This window comes from Orcinus orca, chromosome 9 (assembly GCF_937001465.1).
Source record: "Orcinus orca chromosome 9, mOrcOrc1.1, whole genome shotgun sequence".
In the NCBI taxonomy this organism is placed as follows: domain Eukaryota; kingdom Metazoa; phylum Chordata; class Mammalia; order Artiodactyla; family Delphinidae; genus Orcinus; species Orcinus orca.
In genome coordinates, this window is record NC_064567.1 from 49473109 (window position 1) to 49489573 (window position 16465).

The following is a 16465-nucleotide window of genomic DNA, read 5'->3' on the forward strand; positions in this document are numbered from 1 at the left end:
TTTCTCACCTGCCCTGCGCTAAGGCGGGGGCTGGACCCAGTTCCGAGAGTCAAATACGCAGAACGCGAGCCTTCCACAATTCACAGAGCCCTTTTACGCAACTGACGTCAAGCACCACTACTGGCCGCAAGGAGGAGGGGCACGTAGTTGGCGCAAGGAGGTCGTAGAGCGTTCCCGCCATTGGCGGCGGTTAGGGCGTTTACGCAACGGCCTGACGTAGGGGAGGACGCGTTAGTCGGGGGGAAGGTTCTAGAAAAGCGGCGGCAGCGGCTCTAGCGGCAGTAGCAGCAGCGCCGGGTCCAGAGTGGAGGTGCTCCTAGCGGTGTTGTTTCTCGACCAGCGGCAGTTCTCACTACAGCGCCAGGACGAGTCCGGTTCGTGTTCGTCCGCGGAGATCTCTCTCATCTCGCTCGGCTGCGGGAAATCGGGCTGAAGCGACTGAGTCCGCGATGGAGGTAACGGGTTTGAAATCAATGAGTTGTTGGAAAGGGCATGGCGAGGCCGTTGGCGCCTCATTGGAAGTCGGCCATCCGCCTCCGTGGGAGAGCGGCAGCGAAATTGGGCCACTTCAGAAGCGGCTGGTCTCAGGATGTTTTTGAAGCGGGGTCGTTAGTGGAGGCCTGATTGTACAGCGCTTTCCCCACCCTCAGTCTCCCGGCGCCATTTCCCTTTGCTGGGGGTGGGGGATGGGGAGCTTCCACATGGCGGACGCAGCCCCACTTTAGTGAAAATGGGGCGCGGAGGCAGGAATTCTTACTCCCTTTTTACAGCACGCTGGTTTGAGGGCCCCGGCGTCTCCGCGCTTGAGCGTTTCGGCGGGCCTCGGGTCCTCGCGAGCGGGACTGCGGAGCTTCCCCTCCCCCCTCCCGGGAACCGGATTTGGCGGCCGCCATTTTCATTTCTCTCCTTCCTCGCAGTGTTTTCCTTTTAACTCTCTAAGTTCAACTAGTTTGACTCTTTTAACAAAGACTAGAACTGGTTAACTATTTTTTTTTTCTCGGACTGTTTTCATGCCGTTTCGAGGTGGACTCCTAGTGTCTTGTGAGCTCGGGTCTTTAAAGTCTTGCGCACCTCATTAGAGGCTCGCTCCCTTCCCCTCGATGAAATGGCGCCATTGCGTTCAGGAGCCGCACCGAAGGACGGGGGGAGGGGGCGGCGTTCTCCAGGGCGGGTTCGCAGGGCTTAGGAGGTAAAACCGTGTAGGGTGTCGGGCCCGGTTTAAGGCGAGCGATAGTATGAAGACCACATTTTGTTTTCCAGCCCTTGTTTATTTGAGTAACGGTTTTATCTGGGTCTGCGGTAACTAAAAAGGCAGTTGAATCGTAGGAAACTTAAGAAATGAAGAATCAGATTTAGAGCCATCAGCTTACTACCGACTGTGTGGGAGGCCGTGGGGGAAGGAGGTCTGTGGGGGGCGGTATTTGGTTCAGAATCCTTTATTTTCCTGAAGGATTCTCTTTGAAACGTAGTATTTGTATTTTAAATATTATTTTTACTGGGAAATTTAATCTTTACTGGGCAAGACCACAGGTATTTATTAGTGATAAGTTAGAAATCATGATGAAAATGAAATAAAAATGACTTTATAGTTGTACTCCGGTTAAAACATGGTTCAGTCCTTCAATGCGTGTATTGCTATATACAAAACATTTAGGCTGGGCCGCTATGTTTTTGAACTTTGTCACTTGCTTTTCTCGTTTATGTTTGCAATCATGGTTGATGATTACATTGATAAGCATAAGGTCTCAAGCGAAGGGGGTCTACCTGGGTATTTTCCTTGACCCTAAGCACGCTTATAAAATAACTTTGTTTGTAATCGATAGTGGACAGCGGGTAAGTTTGGAAAATGAGGTAAGTAATGAGTTTTTGCCTTTGTTAGTGATTTGTAAAAGTTGTTGTAGATGTATTTTTTAATCTATTTAATTTATTTGGGTTTTAAAAGGCCTATTAACTGACAATATTTGGAGTAAATAAAATTTGCTTAAGAGTCCAAATATCAGTATGCTAAGTAACTTCTATAATTGTTTTTTAAGTGTCTCAGGAGCTAGTTTGATAATTTGTTTTCAAAATTTTCAGAATCCTGAAAAGTTAACTATATAGGGAAAAAACTGAATTGCTTATCGCTGTATTTTCTGAGCTGTTGGGAGAATGTCATGCATGGATAGAGGAACTTCATAGAACTATGAGTTGAAAGTTGTAATGCTGTTTGATAACAGTTGGTCACGGACATTGTGACTAACTTTCGTTTCTGAATATTCTTAGTTTTTTAACCTAGTCAACTGAAAACAATGACCCAGCCTGCTTTAACTCATAGCCCCAAATACAGAGCTGTTAATGCAACTTATTTGCTTGCTGGTTTGTAAGGATTGAGTTTTCAGCCCAGGCTCTTTTTCTTTTCACATGTGAAAGTTGTTTATGCTGTGTAATTTGCCAGAAGACCACTAAGTTCAACATGGTGAAGTGTAAATTGTAGTACTTTGTAGCTACGGGATAGTCACAGTGGTCATTTAAATATTTTTATGGCTTTGAAAAGTGAGATGATCACAGTGTCTTAACTATGTTTCAGCTTTTAAGCTCAGTAACGGTTCAGATTGTTTGTGTTGTCTACATGTCAAAAACTAGCTATGTTAAAACTTTATTAAGTTTTAGACACCATTAATTATGAAAGTTATTCTGCCTTGGTCAGAAGAGAGGTAAATTTTACGGATATTTTGGTACCTACATTGAACGCTTAAAATTTTCTGTAATGGAGAGTTGGTATATGGGGAGAGAACAATACTAGGTTTTTGGAAATTGCGTTGCATTAGAATCACCACCAGAGGGAGCAACGAAGAGAAACTCACTTTTCAAATAACTGAATCCTGAAATAAATGGCAACTCTTGGTTATAAAAAAGCAACAGTTTTTATATTTTAAAAATTTATATTTAAACGGAATATTTAAAAGTTCTCTGTTCTGGGTTATAGGATTGAATGCAGATTTTGATAAGAATCTTAACTTTTCAGTCACCAGGGAGTAGATTTGCTCCTTTTTCTTCAGAAAGTTTTTTTTAAACTAAGTTATGCTAGATTTGTTTAAAATAATTTAATGTGAAGTAAATTTAGATCAAGCGTTAATGATTTTGAAACTTGTGTAGTTCAGCTGAGGCAATTTTTTTGGTGTAACACAACTAATGCAGTTTAACATATGGTTTAAATTTGATGTAAGTTTTTTTTTTCCCCCCCAGAAAACTTTAGAAACTGTTCCTTTGGAGAGGAAAAAGGTACTCTGCCAGCAGGTCACCTCATATTTAAGAATTTAATTTCCTGCATACAAAGAGAAAATGTAAATAAAAATTGAAATGATGTTTTCCTTTGCAGAGAGAAAAGGAACAATTCCGTAAACTCTTTATTGGTGGCTTGAGCTTTGAAACTACAGAAGAAAGTTTGAGGAACTACTACGAGCAATGGGGAAAACTTACAGATTGTGTGGTACGTTAAGTGTGGAAGTGCTTAGGGATAGTAGTCCTTCAAGTGTTGGGTTTCTCTGTTTAAAATGAGTGAATCATGGAGAAAATCACTTTAAAATTCATATTTATTATTTTAAAATGCTGTAAGTGATGAGATTAAATGGTAACATCACTCCTTTGGATTTAAAGGTAATGAGGGATCCTGCAAGCAAAAGATCAAGAGGATTTGGTTTTGTAACTTTTTCATCCATGGCTGAGGTTGATGCTGCCATGGCTGCAAGACCTCATTCAATTGATGGGAGAGTGGTTGAGCCAAAACGTGCTGTTGCAAGAGAGGTGAGCAAATACATAACTTGTTTGTTCAAACAGTTTTGAGGAAAATTCCATTTCGTTCTTGCTCAAGATTAGAAAGTGACTTTTGAAAGAACAAAGTTATCTGTATTTAGCTCAAGGTGTTTTTGTTTCTTTAATAGAGCTTCGTTGGGTTTCTGTACTTACAATTTCCTAGACTTAAGTTATTTCAAAGATTAGGTTCTTATTCATAAGTTGCCTTAGTATTTGGTCATAGGGTAGAAGCCATGTGTGTTACTCAGATAGTGTGCCTTCGTTTATGTTTGTGGTTTCTTCAGTCAGGATGATTTTTTCTGTTTCAGGAATCTGGAAAGCCAGGGGCTCATGTAACTGTGAAGAAGCTGTTTGTAGGTGGAATTAAAGAAGATACTGAGGAACATCATCTTAGAGATTACTTTGAGGAATATGGAAAAATTGATACCATTGAGATAATTACCGATAGGCAGTCTGGAAAGAAAAGAGGCTTTGGGTTTGTTACTTTTGATGACCATGATCCTGTGGATAAGATTGTGTGTAAGTGTCCATAAGTGCTAGGGGTGTGGCTTTTTCACATTTTAAGTTTTGAGTATGTTAACACCTAAAACTTTGTTAAAGTTTAACTTGTAACTTGGCTAATATTATAGGATGCTGACTTAATGGACTCTGAACTTTTCATTCCAGTGCAGAAATACCATACTATCAATGGTCATAATGCAGAAGTAAGGAAGGCTTTATCTAGACAAGAAATGCAGGAAGTCCAAAGTTCTAGAAGTGGAAGAGGAGGTAACTTCAATTCCATTTTTTTCTTAAGATTTATTTGTATAAGTGTTTGTTACTAACCAGGGTATTTATTGTAGGCAACTTCGGTTTTGGAGATTCTCGCGGTGGTGGTGGAAATTTTGGACCAGGACCAGGAAGTAACTTCAGAGGAGGATCTGGTAAGTCCGTCTTCTAAGTTTAGAAGGGTGAATGTGCTTGAAAACTATGAGTGAGTTTTAATTAGAATCTAGGAAGTCCAGCCTAATTTTTAAAAAGTTATTCTTAAGGTCTAATGTAGGTTCTGTCCTGATGGGATATTCTGATTTGGCTAGGCAAGAGGTAACATTTTAAAAGTCCTGTAGTTATAGTCAAGGGCAAATAATTGCATAGATCCTTTATGGTTTTCAGTTTCTGGAAAAGTTAAGATAGTGCAGCCATCTTAAATTTATGAGGTATTCCTGAATAGTCGGTGGAAATACTGTAGAGGCTTATATGTGTAGGTTTGAAGAGGTCTGTGTCTTTGTTTTTTGCTTTGGGCTTTATATGTAGGTTAATCTGAATTAAAGTAGTGGGGTGCCAACAGAAGTACTGCCCCTGTCCATTGTCATTCCTTTTCATAAATGAATATCTTAAGTGGAGGTTTGCCAAGTGCAAGCCCCAAATCAGGCAGTTACCCTGATGATGAAATGGAATCACATACTTTAGTGTATTTTTAACACTAAAATACAGCATAAAATATACAGTAACACCAGTGTACAGCTTAAGGGGAATGGGTTCCTAATAATTCTTATTCATAGATACTAATAGATAACGTGGAGGAAGGGAGGGTAAGGAATTGAGTGGCATGAACCACAGGAAAATAATCTTCTTTTTCCTGCCCATAACAGATGGATATGGAAGTGGTCGTGGATTTGGGGATGGCTATAATGGGTATGGAGGAGGACCTGGAGGTCAGTTTCTTCTACGCGTCTTAAGGTTTAATCACACTGTGTTGTCCGTTTTTGAGTGTATACATGAAATTTTTCTTAATGTTTTACCTTTTGTAAAGGGATTAGGTGATAATGGTTCTGTTATTTGGATTTTTATTCTGATTTGCATCTTGTTGTAAATTATAAAAGGAAAAATATGGTTTGTAGGTGTTTGTACTTTTGCAAAATCAATTGGGTAGATATTAAATGAGAATTTAAAAATGCTGTTTAAAGCTGTCCTGTTGTTTTTCAAGCAAGAGAATTGGAGATGTGATATTTTGTATACTGTTTTCCTGAAAAAGTATAGAAAAGTGGTTACGAGCAAGATCAACATGTAAGGGGAATGTATATAAGAGCCCTGTGTTGTCTTAGCTCTTACCAAGATGAGTCCAGGAGGATAATGTTCCAAAAGTCCCTGAAGGAACTTTTCCAAAACATACACAAGTGTGATTCTGTGTCTAGCTAAGGTGGTGAGCCACTGTTAAATTTATCAAGTGGTATGTTTTTGTTGAAGTACAGAAAAGAGTGATACTTGCTGACAAATGTCTTAATAGAAAGGAACAAGACATTTAAAACTGATCTAAATAATAGGCCTTATTTCTGGTTTTGATCTCATTAGGCATGACTTAGGAGTCACATAAATCTCACTATTTCCAATATTGCTTTGAAATCCAAATATTGATTTGGTTTGAGAAAGATGAGTTTTTGTACTTATTGCAAGCAATCTGAGAATACCAGTTTAAGTTTAATTACATGTGCAAGTTTGCTAATTTCTGGTCCTCCCCCCCATTTCTACTCAGGAGAAGGGTGGTGGGCATTTTATTTAAGAGACATGGTAATTCACAAGGAAACATGAGTTGGGAACTTAATCTTTTGGACCAGCAGGAAGATGTGGTACTTCTACTTTGTTCCATTAGTCTACACATCTTGTCTGCCCCACCCCACCTACAACCTTACACAAAACATAAATAGGATTTCAGGATACCTTCCAGAGAATCCATGATGTGTCTTTAGTTTTAGGGGAGACCTGTGGCATTACAGGTATTTGTTTCTAAAGGTTTTATCCAGTTGTTAGTGGGTAGGCACTCCCCACCCCCAACCGTTTACCAAGGATGGATATTAGAATCTGCCCTTGAGGATTTTAGAGATTTTGTAGAACGAATATCTTACTTAAAAAATACGTGTTTTGGAAAGCTGGAAGTGGGTGTTCAAATGGCATTGAAAATATTAAGTAATTACTTAAAGGCTTATTTTATAATAGGTGGCAATTTTGGAGGTAGCCCTGGTTATGGAGGAGGAAGAGGAGGATATGGTGGTGGAGGACCTGGATATGGCAACCAGGGTGGGGGCTACGGAGGTGGTTATGACAACTATGGAGGAGGTAATAAATTCACCTGCATCTTTATGTGGGAATTTGGATTGGAATTAATGATTTTCAACACGTGAGATTTTTCATTTCATTGTTGTTGATGGTTGTCTTTTTAAAAAAATGTAGAATTGTAGATAGGTGTTTTGCATTTATTCTGATTTGTTTCTGTGGGAATTTTAAGTACTTAGCATGTACCACTGGTTTAATATTTGGTTGTGTTATGGGGTTTATTGTACAGAAATTTCCAAATTTTTTACAGGAAATTATGGAAGTGGAAATTATAATGATTTTGGAAATTATAACCAGCAACCTTCTAACTACGGTCCAATGAAGAGTGGAAACTTTGGTGGTAGCAGAAACATGGGAGGACCATATGGTGGAGGTAATTTATTAGATTTTTCAAATTTGTGATGAAAATATTAAGTGTTCCATGACTTTGAAGAAAGATAACTTTCAAGTTTATTTATGCTTGGGTAACACTTCCCATCAAATACAGTGTTATTGAGAGTAAATTTTTGGGAAAAGAAAAATGTAACATCACTGGGGGGGGATTGTTGTGGTGGGATGTTCAGTGATATAAAATATTTTGGGGTTAGTGAAGTGGATTAGATGTTTTCAGTGGCTTTGGCTGATTAAGAAAAAGCCAGATAAAATTGCTGAGCATATTGCAAGTGGTGTAAATTTTGTATGACTCTTAGAAAGCTAATTTAGTAAATCTGAACTTTTCGTTCAAATCATCGTTGAGAGTTGTTAGTGGGACAGAAATAGATTCCTTATGTTTATGCTGGGTATACTTTCTTAAAAAATCATTTAAATGATCATGGAAGAGAGCCCTCTAAAGGAGAAGCAGTAGTAAAATGTTTTCAAGTTTAAAGGAAAAAATTGAAAAATCTGTGAATCTGGATAATTTAATCTTGAGTTAACGATGCTAACTAGAAACAAGTATGGTCTCTGATCTGCATGTTTTAGGGAGTGTATGGCTGTAAAATAAAATCAACTGTAGAACTTGGGAAATCAAAATAAGTTTGCTTTCTCTTGTTCTAATAATTCTAGGAAACTATGGTCCAGGAGGCAGTGGAGGAAGTGGGGGTTATGGAGGGAGAAGCCGATATTGAGCTTCTTCCTATTTACCATGGGTAAGTAGCTTTTAAGTTTCACGTTATTAATGTCTTGGGAGACCTAGCTGCCAGGAGTTAAAAGCTTTTTAGGATCATGTTATCTTTCCTTAAAATCTGGTTAGATGGATAATTTCATAACCTATTTTTTTTTTACTCTTTACTTCTGTTGAAACAGGCTTCACTGTATAAATAGGAGAGGATGAGAGCCCAGAGGTAACAGAACAGCTTCAGGTTATCGAAATAACAATGTTAAGGAAACTCTTATCTCAGTCATGCATAAATATGCAGTGATATGGCAGAAGACACCAGAGCAGATGCAGAGAGCCATTTTGTGAATGGATTGGATTATTTAATAACATTACCTTACTGTGGAGGAAGGATTGTAAAAAAAAAAAAATGCCTTTGAGACAGTTTCTTAGCTTTTTAATTGTTGTTTCTTTCTAGTGGTCTTTGTAAGAGTGTAGAAGCATTCCTTCTTTGATAATGTTAAATTTGTAAGTTTCAGGTGACATGTGAAACCTTTTTTAAGATTTTTCTCAAAGTTTTGAAAAGCTATTAGCCAGGATCATGGTGTAATAAGACATAACGTTTTTCCTTTAAAAAAAATTTAAGTGCGTGTGTAGAGTTAAGAAGCTGTTGTACATTTATGATTTAATAAAATAATTCTAAAGGAAATTGTGTAATTATAGACTTTTTATTTTAAATAAGTTAAGGAGTGGGTAGTATAATTAAGGTCCATTGCAAAGCTGTTGTTATATTTGTGTAAGATAAATGCTGGTCAGATACAAGTGTGTTGTCTGCAATTCATCAGGATTAAATTATCTAGATAACTTAAGGGATATCTCTGCAAGGAGAAACACCTTTTTAGATCTTTTAGATGCTGCTTCTTCAATGCAAGGAAAGGAAATAACCCCAGCGAGGTACTCTTCAGGGATACAGGTCTAGTACAAGAGAACTCTTGACGGCTACTAAGTTCAGCCAGTCTTAAGAAACTGTGCTGTTTCTACAAAGCTTTAACTACAGTAGTTTATAAGGATGCCAACGAAAGCTGAGGGTGTAGAGCAAAATAGTTCTAAGCTTCAGTTAAACTTCTTTAGGTAAGATCTCATTTACTTTTCCTTTCTTAATTTTCCTCCCCGAAAGATAAACTAATACTCTTTAATGGTCTTTCAGTATAGTGGTTCTCATGTAGTTTAACATAGCTATAAATTGAGTTTAACAATTTATAAACTCAAGAGAATAATTTTATAAACCCTGTTTTCCAATCTGTCATTTACTTAAATTATTTTGGTTGTTTTTTTCCCCCTTTTTTTCCTTCTTTCCCATCCCCCTCCCCCTCTATGAAGATTCAGGTGCTTAACATATCATTTTTTTCCCTGCTGGAATTTTAGCATTGATATGAACCATGGACACGTATATTCTGCTGCCACAAAGACTGTAAAGTGCTTCATTTCAACAGCTGAGGCAAGCCAAGTGATCATTAATAAAGCTTTTCTTGGTTCCTTCAGTGGTGTTGGTAGTGAAATGGTAGGTAAAAGTTAGGCTGCAAGTTGAATGAATCATGAAATTTCCCATCGTTACACCCTTGTGTATTCACATTTCTTGGATCAAGCGTTTTGAGTGAACTAGGGATTTTTTTTTATTAAAAATAAAGACGTTTTGTTCTTCTGTTATTTTGATACGGTTCTAGCTTTACATGCTTATCAGGATCAGGCTAAGGAGAAGGTAGGGCAAGATGGTTAAATCTACTTTCAGATAATTTATATTTATGAATAAAAGTGTCTACATTATAAATCTTGTATATATCCAATTCTAAATACTTAGGTTTAAATGTGGTAATTCTTTCCCAATCCCTAACCTATAGGAGAGACGTAGGTTGGCTGCTGAAGTTTCATTTCTTAGATGTCATCAGAGATTGATTGCCTGGCTTTATTGCCTTTTCAGGAATGTGATAATCAGGGCATATTCTACTGTATGCACCTGTGAGTCGTCTTTGATCCTAAGACCACCACTGAAATTATTTAGGTTCTTTGGACAAACATGATAAACTTCTTCAGATACTTTTTTTTTCCTTTGGCAGGAAGGTGTCTTGCTGCAGGTAACTAATGAAGAAGTGGTCAACCACAGAATCTTCAAGAAATAAGAAATTCTGTACCATCTGAAAGTAGTTCTTGTTGGTGCCTTCATTTTAAAAAGCACTCTTTAAGATTAAAGGGAAATGTTTTCTGATAAAATAACAGACTTCATTTAGTACAGGTTCTTAATATAAAACAATTACAAATTGAGTATTGTTTGTAACAGAGTAACATCAGTTCAGCTAGAGAGAGAAATGTATCGTGTTTTGAATTAGGTTTTGTGAGTAGACAGATTAAAATTCTATTTTAAATATAAAGTTTATTAAAATAAATACTTTTGTATTCAAATACTTGGTGTAATGTTTACACATAAAATGTGAATCTTGTTCTATGAACATTAAGTTGTCTAAAGGATTGCCATCCACTAGATTTCTAAAGCAGTTTCACAAAGCAATGCATATTGCCATTTTCCTTTCAATATGGATAGACAAACGAGAAAAGCACTGTGGACATTATTGGCTGTCCCTAATAAAATGCCATTCTTTATACACTGTATATTCAGCGTTTGAATAATGCTACAGATTTCTGGCTTTGCCTTGTATGTTTAACATTGCTGGTGGTGTTTTAAAAGTCATTACAGATTCTAACCAGCTAAAGTGGTCCAACCAAGTTTAAGTGGCTATGCAAAAGGCACTGAGACAAAATCTGTCATTAGTTTCTCTCAAATGTGAATTAGCTCTGTTTCGTTATACACTTAGTATCAGGTGGTTGTCTTGAAGGGTTAAACATGGTGGATAAAATTTAATAGCAAGCAGTGAGTTTCTTACTTGGATGTTCACCTGAAATGATGAAAAACCAGAAAAATAGTAGGGGACAAAGTAAAGTTGACTTGTTCTAACTATCTCTTTTGGTTTTGATACGAGGTATCTCACAGGTAAGTCAAACTAATGATGGCTAACGGAAGATGAGCTTTGCGTCCATTGTCAGCTATAAATTTGTTTACATTTGGCTGTGGATTTACTAGGAAAAAATAATTCTTAATGTCTTAAAAATGTCTAGCTCTTCAAAGAAGTTAACTTCTGAAGATAAATCAAGTTGGTATAATACAACCCTAAAATACCCAGCATTTAACACTAGCACAAATAGGGGAAGACATCTGTATTACGTATTGACGGGGCGAAATGACAGTTTATTGAAACATGCAATAGGTAATGTTGAGTATTTTGTGTGTGTATATGTTGTGTGTGTTGAGCTGCTAATTTTCTTTTAGAAATTGAGATTTAAGGACGGTTTTGTTCTAAAAGGAAATATTTTAGAGAACTTAAAATTTTCACCTCACTGTTTTTGTAGGTCAGCAGTTTGGAAACAGCTTAGCTGTGCGATTTCTAGCTGAAACTTAGGGTTGTGTGTAAGTCAGGGAAAACATGACTTGGGCTGGAATATTTGAATCCAAAATGGCCTGCTGACAGGACTGAAGGTTGGTACTGGCTATTTCCTTTACCCATAGTGAAGCAACAAAAGAATCTTCAAAATACAACCAGTGTTTTTGTAAGTTATCGTGTGATCATGGTGTGGGAGGGGAGGGTTTTACTCACATGACGACCAAAAAGCACGATATTGGGAGCCATCTTGGGGGATGGCTCCCATACCTGGAGTGTTTTCCTCTTTGGTAAAAGCTTTTGAAATTGGATCTTCTGTGTGGTTTTCAGTATTGCGATTAAGTGCATGAGTATGTTAAAGTTGGTCTGAAGTGATTCTTAATATTTAAAAGTACTGAGGCAATTAAGGGAGGCTTTAAAAGAATCGTGTCTTGGTTCCTTAGTAATGACAATTACTAGTTCAAACGTGTGGATATGTGGTGCCTTTGCAGAAGGTAGAAAACACTAATCTCAGTATACCCAAAGTGCGTGTGTACATTGTGGCTTAGTTATATTTTAAATCAGTCTGAAGTTTGGAACAAATATTCTCAGGTGGTATACCCAATGATTTATTTTTTTTGGCGGTACGCGGGCCTCTCACGGTTGCAGCCTCTCCCGTTGCGGAGCACAGGCTCCGGACGCGCAGGCTCAGCGGCCATGGCTCACGGGCCCAGCCGCTCCACAGCATGTGGGATCTTCCCGGACCGCGGCACGAACCCGTGTCCCCTGCATCGGCAGGCGGACTCTCAACCACTGCGCCACCAGGGAAGTCCCCCTACCCAATGATTCTAATGCTGCTCTGCTATTACTGCAACTAAACTATTTAAGTGAAAAATATTTAAATTCTTAAGCACTAATATGTACTCCATAGGATGACTTTGTTCACTTTGTTGTTCTGGCAGCTGGGCTGACTTCTTAACTGCTCCTGTATTCTAAAGGTCAGTGCTAAACTGGAGCCAGCCTAGAAATGGAACCCAGATATCCAAATCATATTGAGCACACGTTGCTTGAAGATTACACGCAATAGTTCTATTTCCCTGTGAGGATTTCATCATGGCCTGTTGTTAGCTACGAAAAGTAAATAAGGTTTTAATAGGAAAAGGACAAATGAGATGCTGAGCGCCTGTCGGAACCAGATTTCACTTTTAATTCTCAACTGATGTAATTCTATGATAAAGGGATGATTTCAGGAATAACAGTATTTTCTATCGGTAAGGAAGGTAAGACTGCTTTTATGTTGGGAGTAGCAAAAAATGTAAGTTTGGGCCAGTCCACTGAAATCAGGAGGGAAAATGATGCCTAGCAAAAAACATGCTTCAAAGAGGCCGAAGGCCAGTTATACAGACTACCAGATTTACAGGTGTAAACACTGCTGATCTTACCTAGTTCTGTGGGTCCTTTTGCGGCTACAGTCTGTATTTAAACCCCCAAACAAATACTTAGAGACACTTGGGAACTTAAGTTTATCATCCCCCTAACCTTGATTGATGGAACTGTTTCTCAATTCAAGTAAGTCTTGACTGTTTATCCATGTCTTGTTCAGATTAGCTGAAGAGTGATTTCACTATTTAAGGAATGGGTCAGATAGCTAACAGCTGTTCAACAGTCAGTAAAATTAAAATGCATATGGCTTCCATTAGAACTTGACATTTTGATCTGTTTATAAAAGCTTGAGAATCAAAATTTCTCAACACTCCACCTATTCCTTTCAACTGATAAAACCTGGCTTTTTTTTTTTAAAGACTACTGAACTAGCAGAATATTCAATCTTGGTGTATCTTAATCTGTAAGTAGGGAGCTTAGGCTAAAATAGTGGTGTGAAAATTTCACTGCTGACATCAGTGATGGAAAGCAGTGTGGTATTTGTTCAAAGGGACTGTCCAGAAACTAGACTATGGCAAATGAGATGAAACTGGCTGGTGAAAGCTGCATTCGTTGACCTTTGGTCACTAGTGCACCAAATACCTCATGGATCTCAAATTTTCAGTTGCTGCGAATGTTTTGAATCCCAGCTGTCTCTGCTGTGCGCCTCTTTTTTGCCCGTTTGATGTTCTGGATATTTTCAGGGATTGGGGAGAATGCTAAGCCTGACAAGAGCAAGCACTGAAATTGAGCAAATTGGGATACCTGCAGTTTCAAAACTTATAATTGGTTGTGGCATTTTACATTGTATGTAGACTTGAAAGAATGTGCCTTGAAGCTCTGTATTTAAGAAGCTAAGGTGGGCTCCCTTGCAAAAAGCCAGCCTGTCACCATTGAAAAAGTGGTTATTGCACAAAACTGGTCAGAAGAGCGAAACTTGCATCTAGAAGCATTTTGCTACTACGTGGGGCTTGGAACAAATTGCTAGCTCCAATTTAAAGTATAAAGGTTTACTATAAAAACCCACACCCTGCATTTCTGTAACCCAAAATAACTTTGACTTGTGACATTTACGTTTTGGGGCAGTTATAACCGCAGAAAACATCTGACAACCTTGATTCTAATTTTGATATTAGACTATTCATGTTAATGTTCTCAAACCGTGACAGGGCAGTTGTCTTCAGAAAATTCTTGAGGTTTCATTTCAAGTGCCATTCCTATTGTCCTTTTTATCAAATGGCTGTCTTTTTGCCTCTGAATATCTTTCATTTTGCTTCAGTATTTTCATTTCTTTACAAAGTCTGTGCTTATCATCCCTTAGTGGTGGTCTGAGTTCTTGTAGGGCCTCCTGTACATTCTTGATTAAATCTTTACATATTTAAGCAAGTTAGGGTTTTTTTTTGGTGTGAGCTGTCAGTGTTCTAGATGTGGAGCTATCCCTACAGGCTGGCTTTTACTGTCAGGGAATTAGTCCTATTTTTGTATATGCAGGCAACTCTAGTTATGGGAGGCAGGGAGGCTCTTTGTCTTCAGGTGTTAAAGCCTAATGCAGTAATATTTTAAAGCTTCAGTTTGGGCATCCTGGTGTAGAGCTTGGTCTATTTCATGTCATGTTTTATGTGTTAGGTCTAAGGGGGGGTGGGATTTCACTTGTCAGTTCAGTGTTGACTATATTCGGTTTGACTTGAGTCTGATCAATTTGTGTAGTTTTTAAAATTTAACACTGCTGCCTGATTTGCTAGATATCCACCTGTGTTTTTAAATGTGGGTATTTTGGAAGAGAAGTTTGCTTAGGATTTCTGTATAAAAGGGGAAAGTTAGTACTTTATAAAATCAAATACAAAATTTATTTCCACAGAAAAAGCTACATAAGTTTTCATCAATTAAGCTAAAACAGTTCTTGAAAACTCTAAATGAAAATATTTTAAATCATAAAAACACGTTTTGAAATGTGTTTGCTCTCTTTGAAGGGACCATCACGTCACCCTATTTCTACATTAGTTCATGAAACAGGCCCCCAAGTCTGATATTGAAGTCCTAAACTGGTCCATATAAGCTTCAAAATGTAGCCTTAACTGAGTGATTCAAGTAGCAGTAGATAACACTTGAGCTAAACTTCGAAGCAGATTCAATGGTTTTTGATCAGTTTCTGAACATTACGACTTTATGCGTATGGATGGAATCCATCTTCAATTTCTTCTCTCACTTTTTCGTTTTCCTTTTTGGTTTTCCTTTTTTTGGCCTGGGGTCACCAATTCCTTGGGTACAATCAAAACACTTCCATCACGGCTGCACTGAAGAGCATACTGGTTTGGATTGACTGGCCTACCTTCATCATCTCTTAACCTACTAAAAACATCATGATAGAGATCGTGCAGTTTCTGTTTCATTATATTTATAGCTTTGTGACACTGGGATCGCTCTCTCTTAAGGGTTTCCTTCTTTGCTTGCAAGTTACATACGTCATCTTCCAGATTCAAAATTACATCCAGTTTGCGCCTACGGCAGTTCTGAGCAGCAACTTTATTCTTACCTCTTCGTCTAATATCACGGATGAGCGACACTTGAAAATCTGTCAGATAGTACCTGCTTAGCATGCTGTTGAAAGAATCTACAGGCATCTGGACAATTTCATCCACAGAAAAAGGGATGTGCAGAGCTTTAGCACGCCGTTCATCACGGCTTAAGTTTCTGTCTGTGTCATTGAGGTACCCACGCCTTATTTTCTGTGACTTCCCAGGCCATGAAAAAGATTCATAAGTGGATTCTAGTGCACTTGGCTGTAAGTGGTAAGTGTGGTTATGTAATACAGGTTGAAATGCAAAGTCCCCATGAAAATGAGAATCACTTCTGTGATCCATGTGACAAAGTTTAGTGGGCTCTGGGTAGTAGCCTCCTACAGCCCCTTCTAAGTCACGGTGGGAAAGAGATTCACTACTAGAAAGTGAAGCACCTTCACATATAGAGTGCGAGGAGTTAGACTTGGTGACAGAGGTGCTATTGTGGCTTGAGTTTAAGGAAAGCCCAGAATCAGAATCTGGTTCTTCAAAAAGCTGAGAAATTTCCATTGGATCAAAACCTTCTTCTGTGGCCAAAGACATTAAATTTATCTCATCAAATATGTTTACATCAAGGTCATACAGAAGGTCTTGGTTTGTTAGGTCCCTCACCTGATTGTCAAATGGAAGAAATCCTGTCAAATTAGTTCCAGAAAGGGTCTGTTCAGGATTGGTAAGAGGAGAATTTAACTGCAGAAATAGTTCTTGTGGCTGTGAAGTCCTTGCTACTGGATCCCTTCTAAATGTATTGTCAGGACACAACAACATGGCCTCATGGAGATTTACATCGTGACTTACAGCCTGGCTATAATTTGCATTATAATGTGTAGGAGAATTCATGCCATCATTGATACTTCCTGGGAGAGGACTGTCTCCCAGTGAGATGCCCTGAAAAAGGAAAGGAAAAAAGAGCACTATAAATAACATAAAACTATTTTAATAGCAGTTCTAGTACCTAATACAGTACTTGTTCTTCTCGTGTTAATTCCTCTATGTAAGTAAGGATATGCTGTTGGCTACGAATAACTTCCCTTAGTTAAATAATGCAGGCAATAGAATAC

The 16465-nt window shown here is 38.3% G+C and overlaps 2 protein-coding genes across 8 annotated transcripts in view; one reads left to right on the top strand and one right to left on the bottom strand.

The window, feature by feature from the left end:
- Positions 1–235: 235 nt before the first annotated feature.
- Positions 236–10414, top strand: HNRNPA2B1 (heterogeneous nuclear ribonucleoprotein A2/B1). 7 transcript variants are annotated; one of them, XR_004481186.2, is made up of 13 exons: positions 1425–1851; positions 3226–3261; positions 3359–3469; positions 3637–3783; positions 4101–4311; positions 4459–4560; positions 4635–4715; positions 5424–5486; positions 6766–6885; positions 7133–7255; positions 7927–8009; positions 9383–9518; positions 10072–10414. XR_004481186.2 is itself a non-coding variant. In XM_004265651.4 (12 exons), the coding sequence occupies exons 1-11, from the start codon at positions 450–452 to the stop codon at positions 7986–7988; spliced, it is 1062 nt and encodes a 353-aa protein (XP_004265699.1). In that variant the 5' UTR covers positions 236–449; the 3' UTR covers positions 7989–8009; positions 8167–8666. The 7 variants fall into 7 exon arrangements, 5 of the variants coding, with proteins under 5 accessions (XP_004265699.1, XP_004265700.1, XP_033276460.2 ...); XR_004481187.2 differs by having other exon boundaries at positions 9383–9455; XM_004265651.4 differs by lacking the exons at positions 1425–1851; positions 9383–9518; positions 10072–10414 and adding exons at positions 236–455; positions 8167–8666.
- Positions 8359–16465, bottom strand: part of NFE2L3 (NFE2 like bZIP transcription factor 3) — a 37474-nt gene continuing 29367 nt past the window's right edge. The window contains exon 4 of the mRNA XM_004265650.3: positions 8359–16292. Within this exon, the coding sequence (XP_004265698.1) occupies positions 15036–16292 (1257 nt within the window). The 3' untranslated portion in view covers positions 8359–15035. The remainder of the gene's footprint in view (positions 16293–16465) is intronic.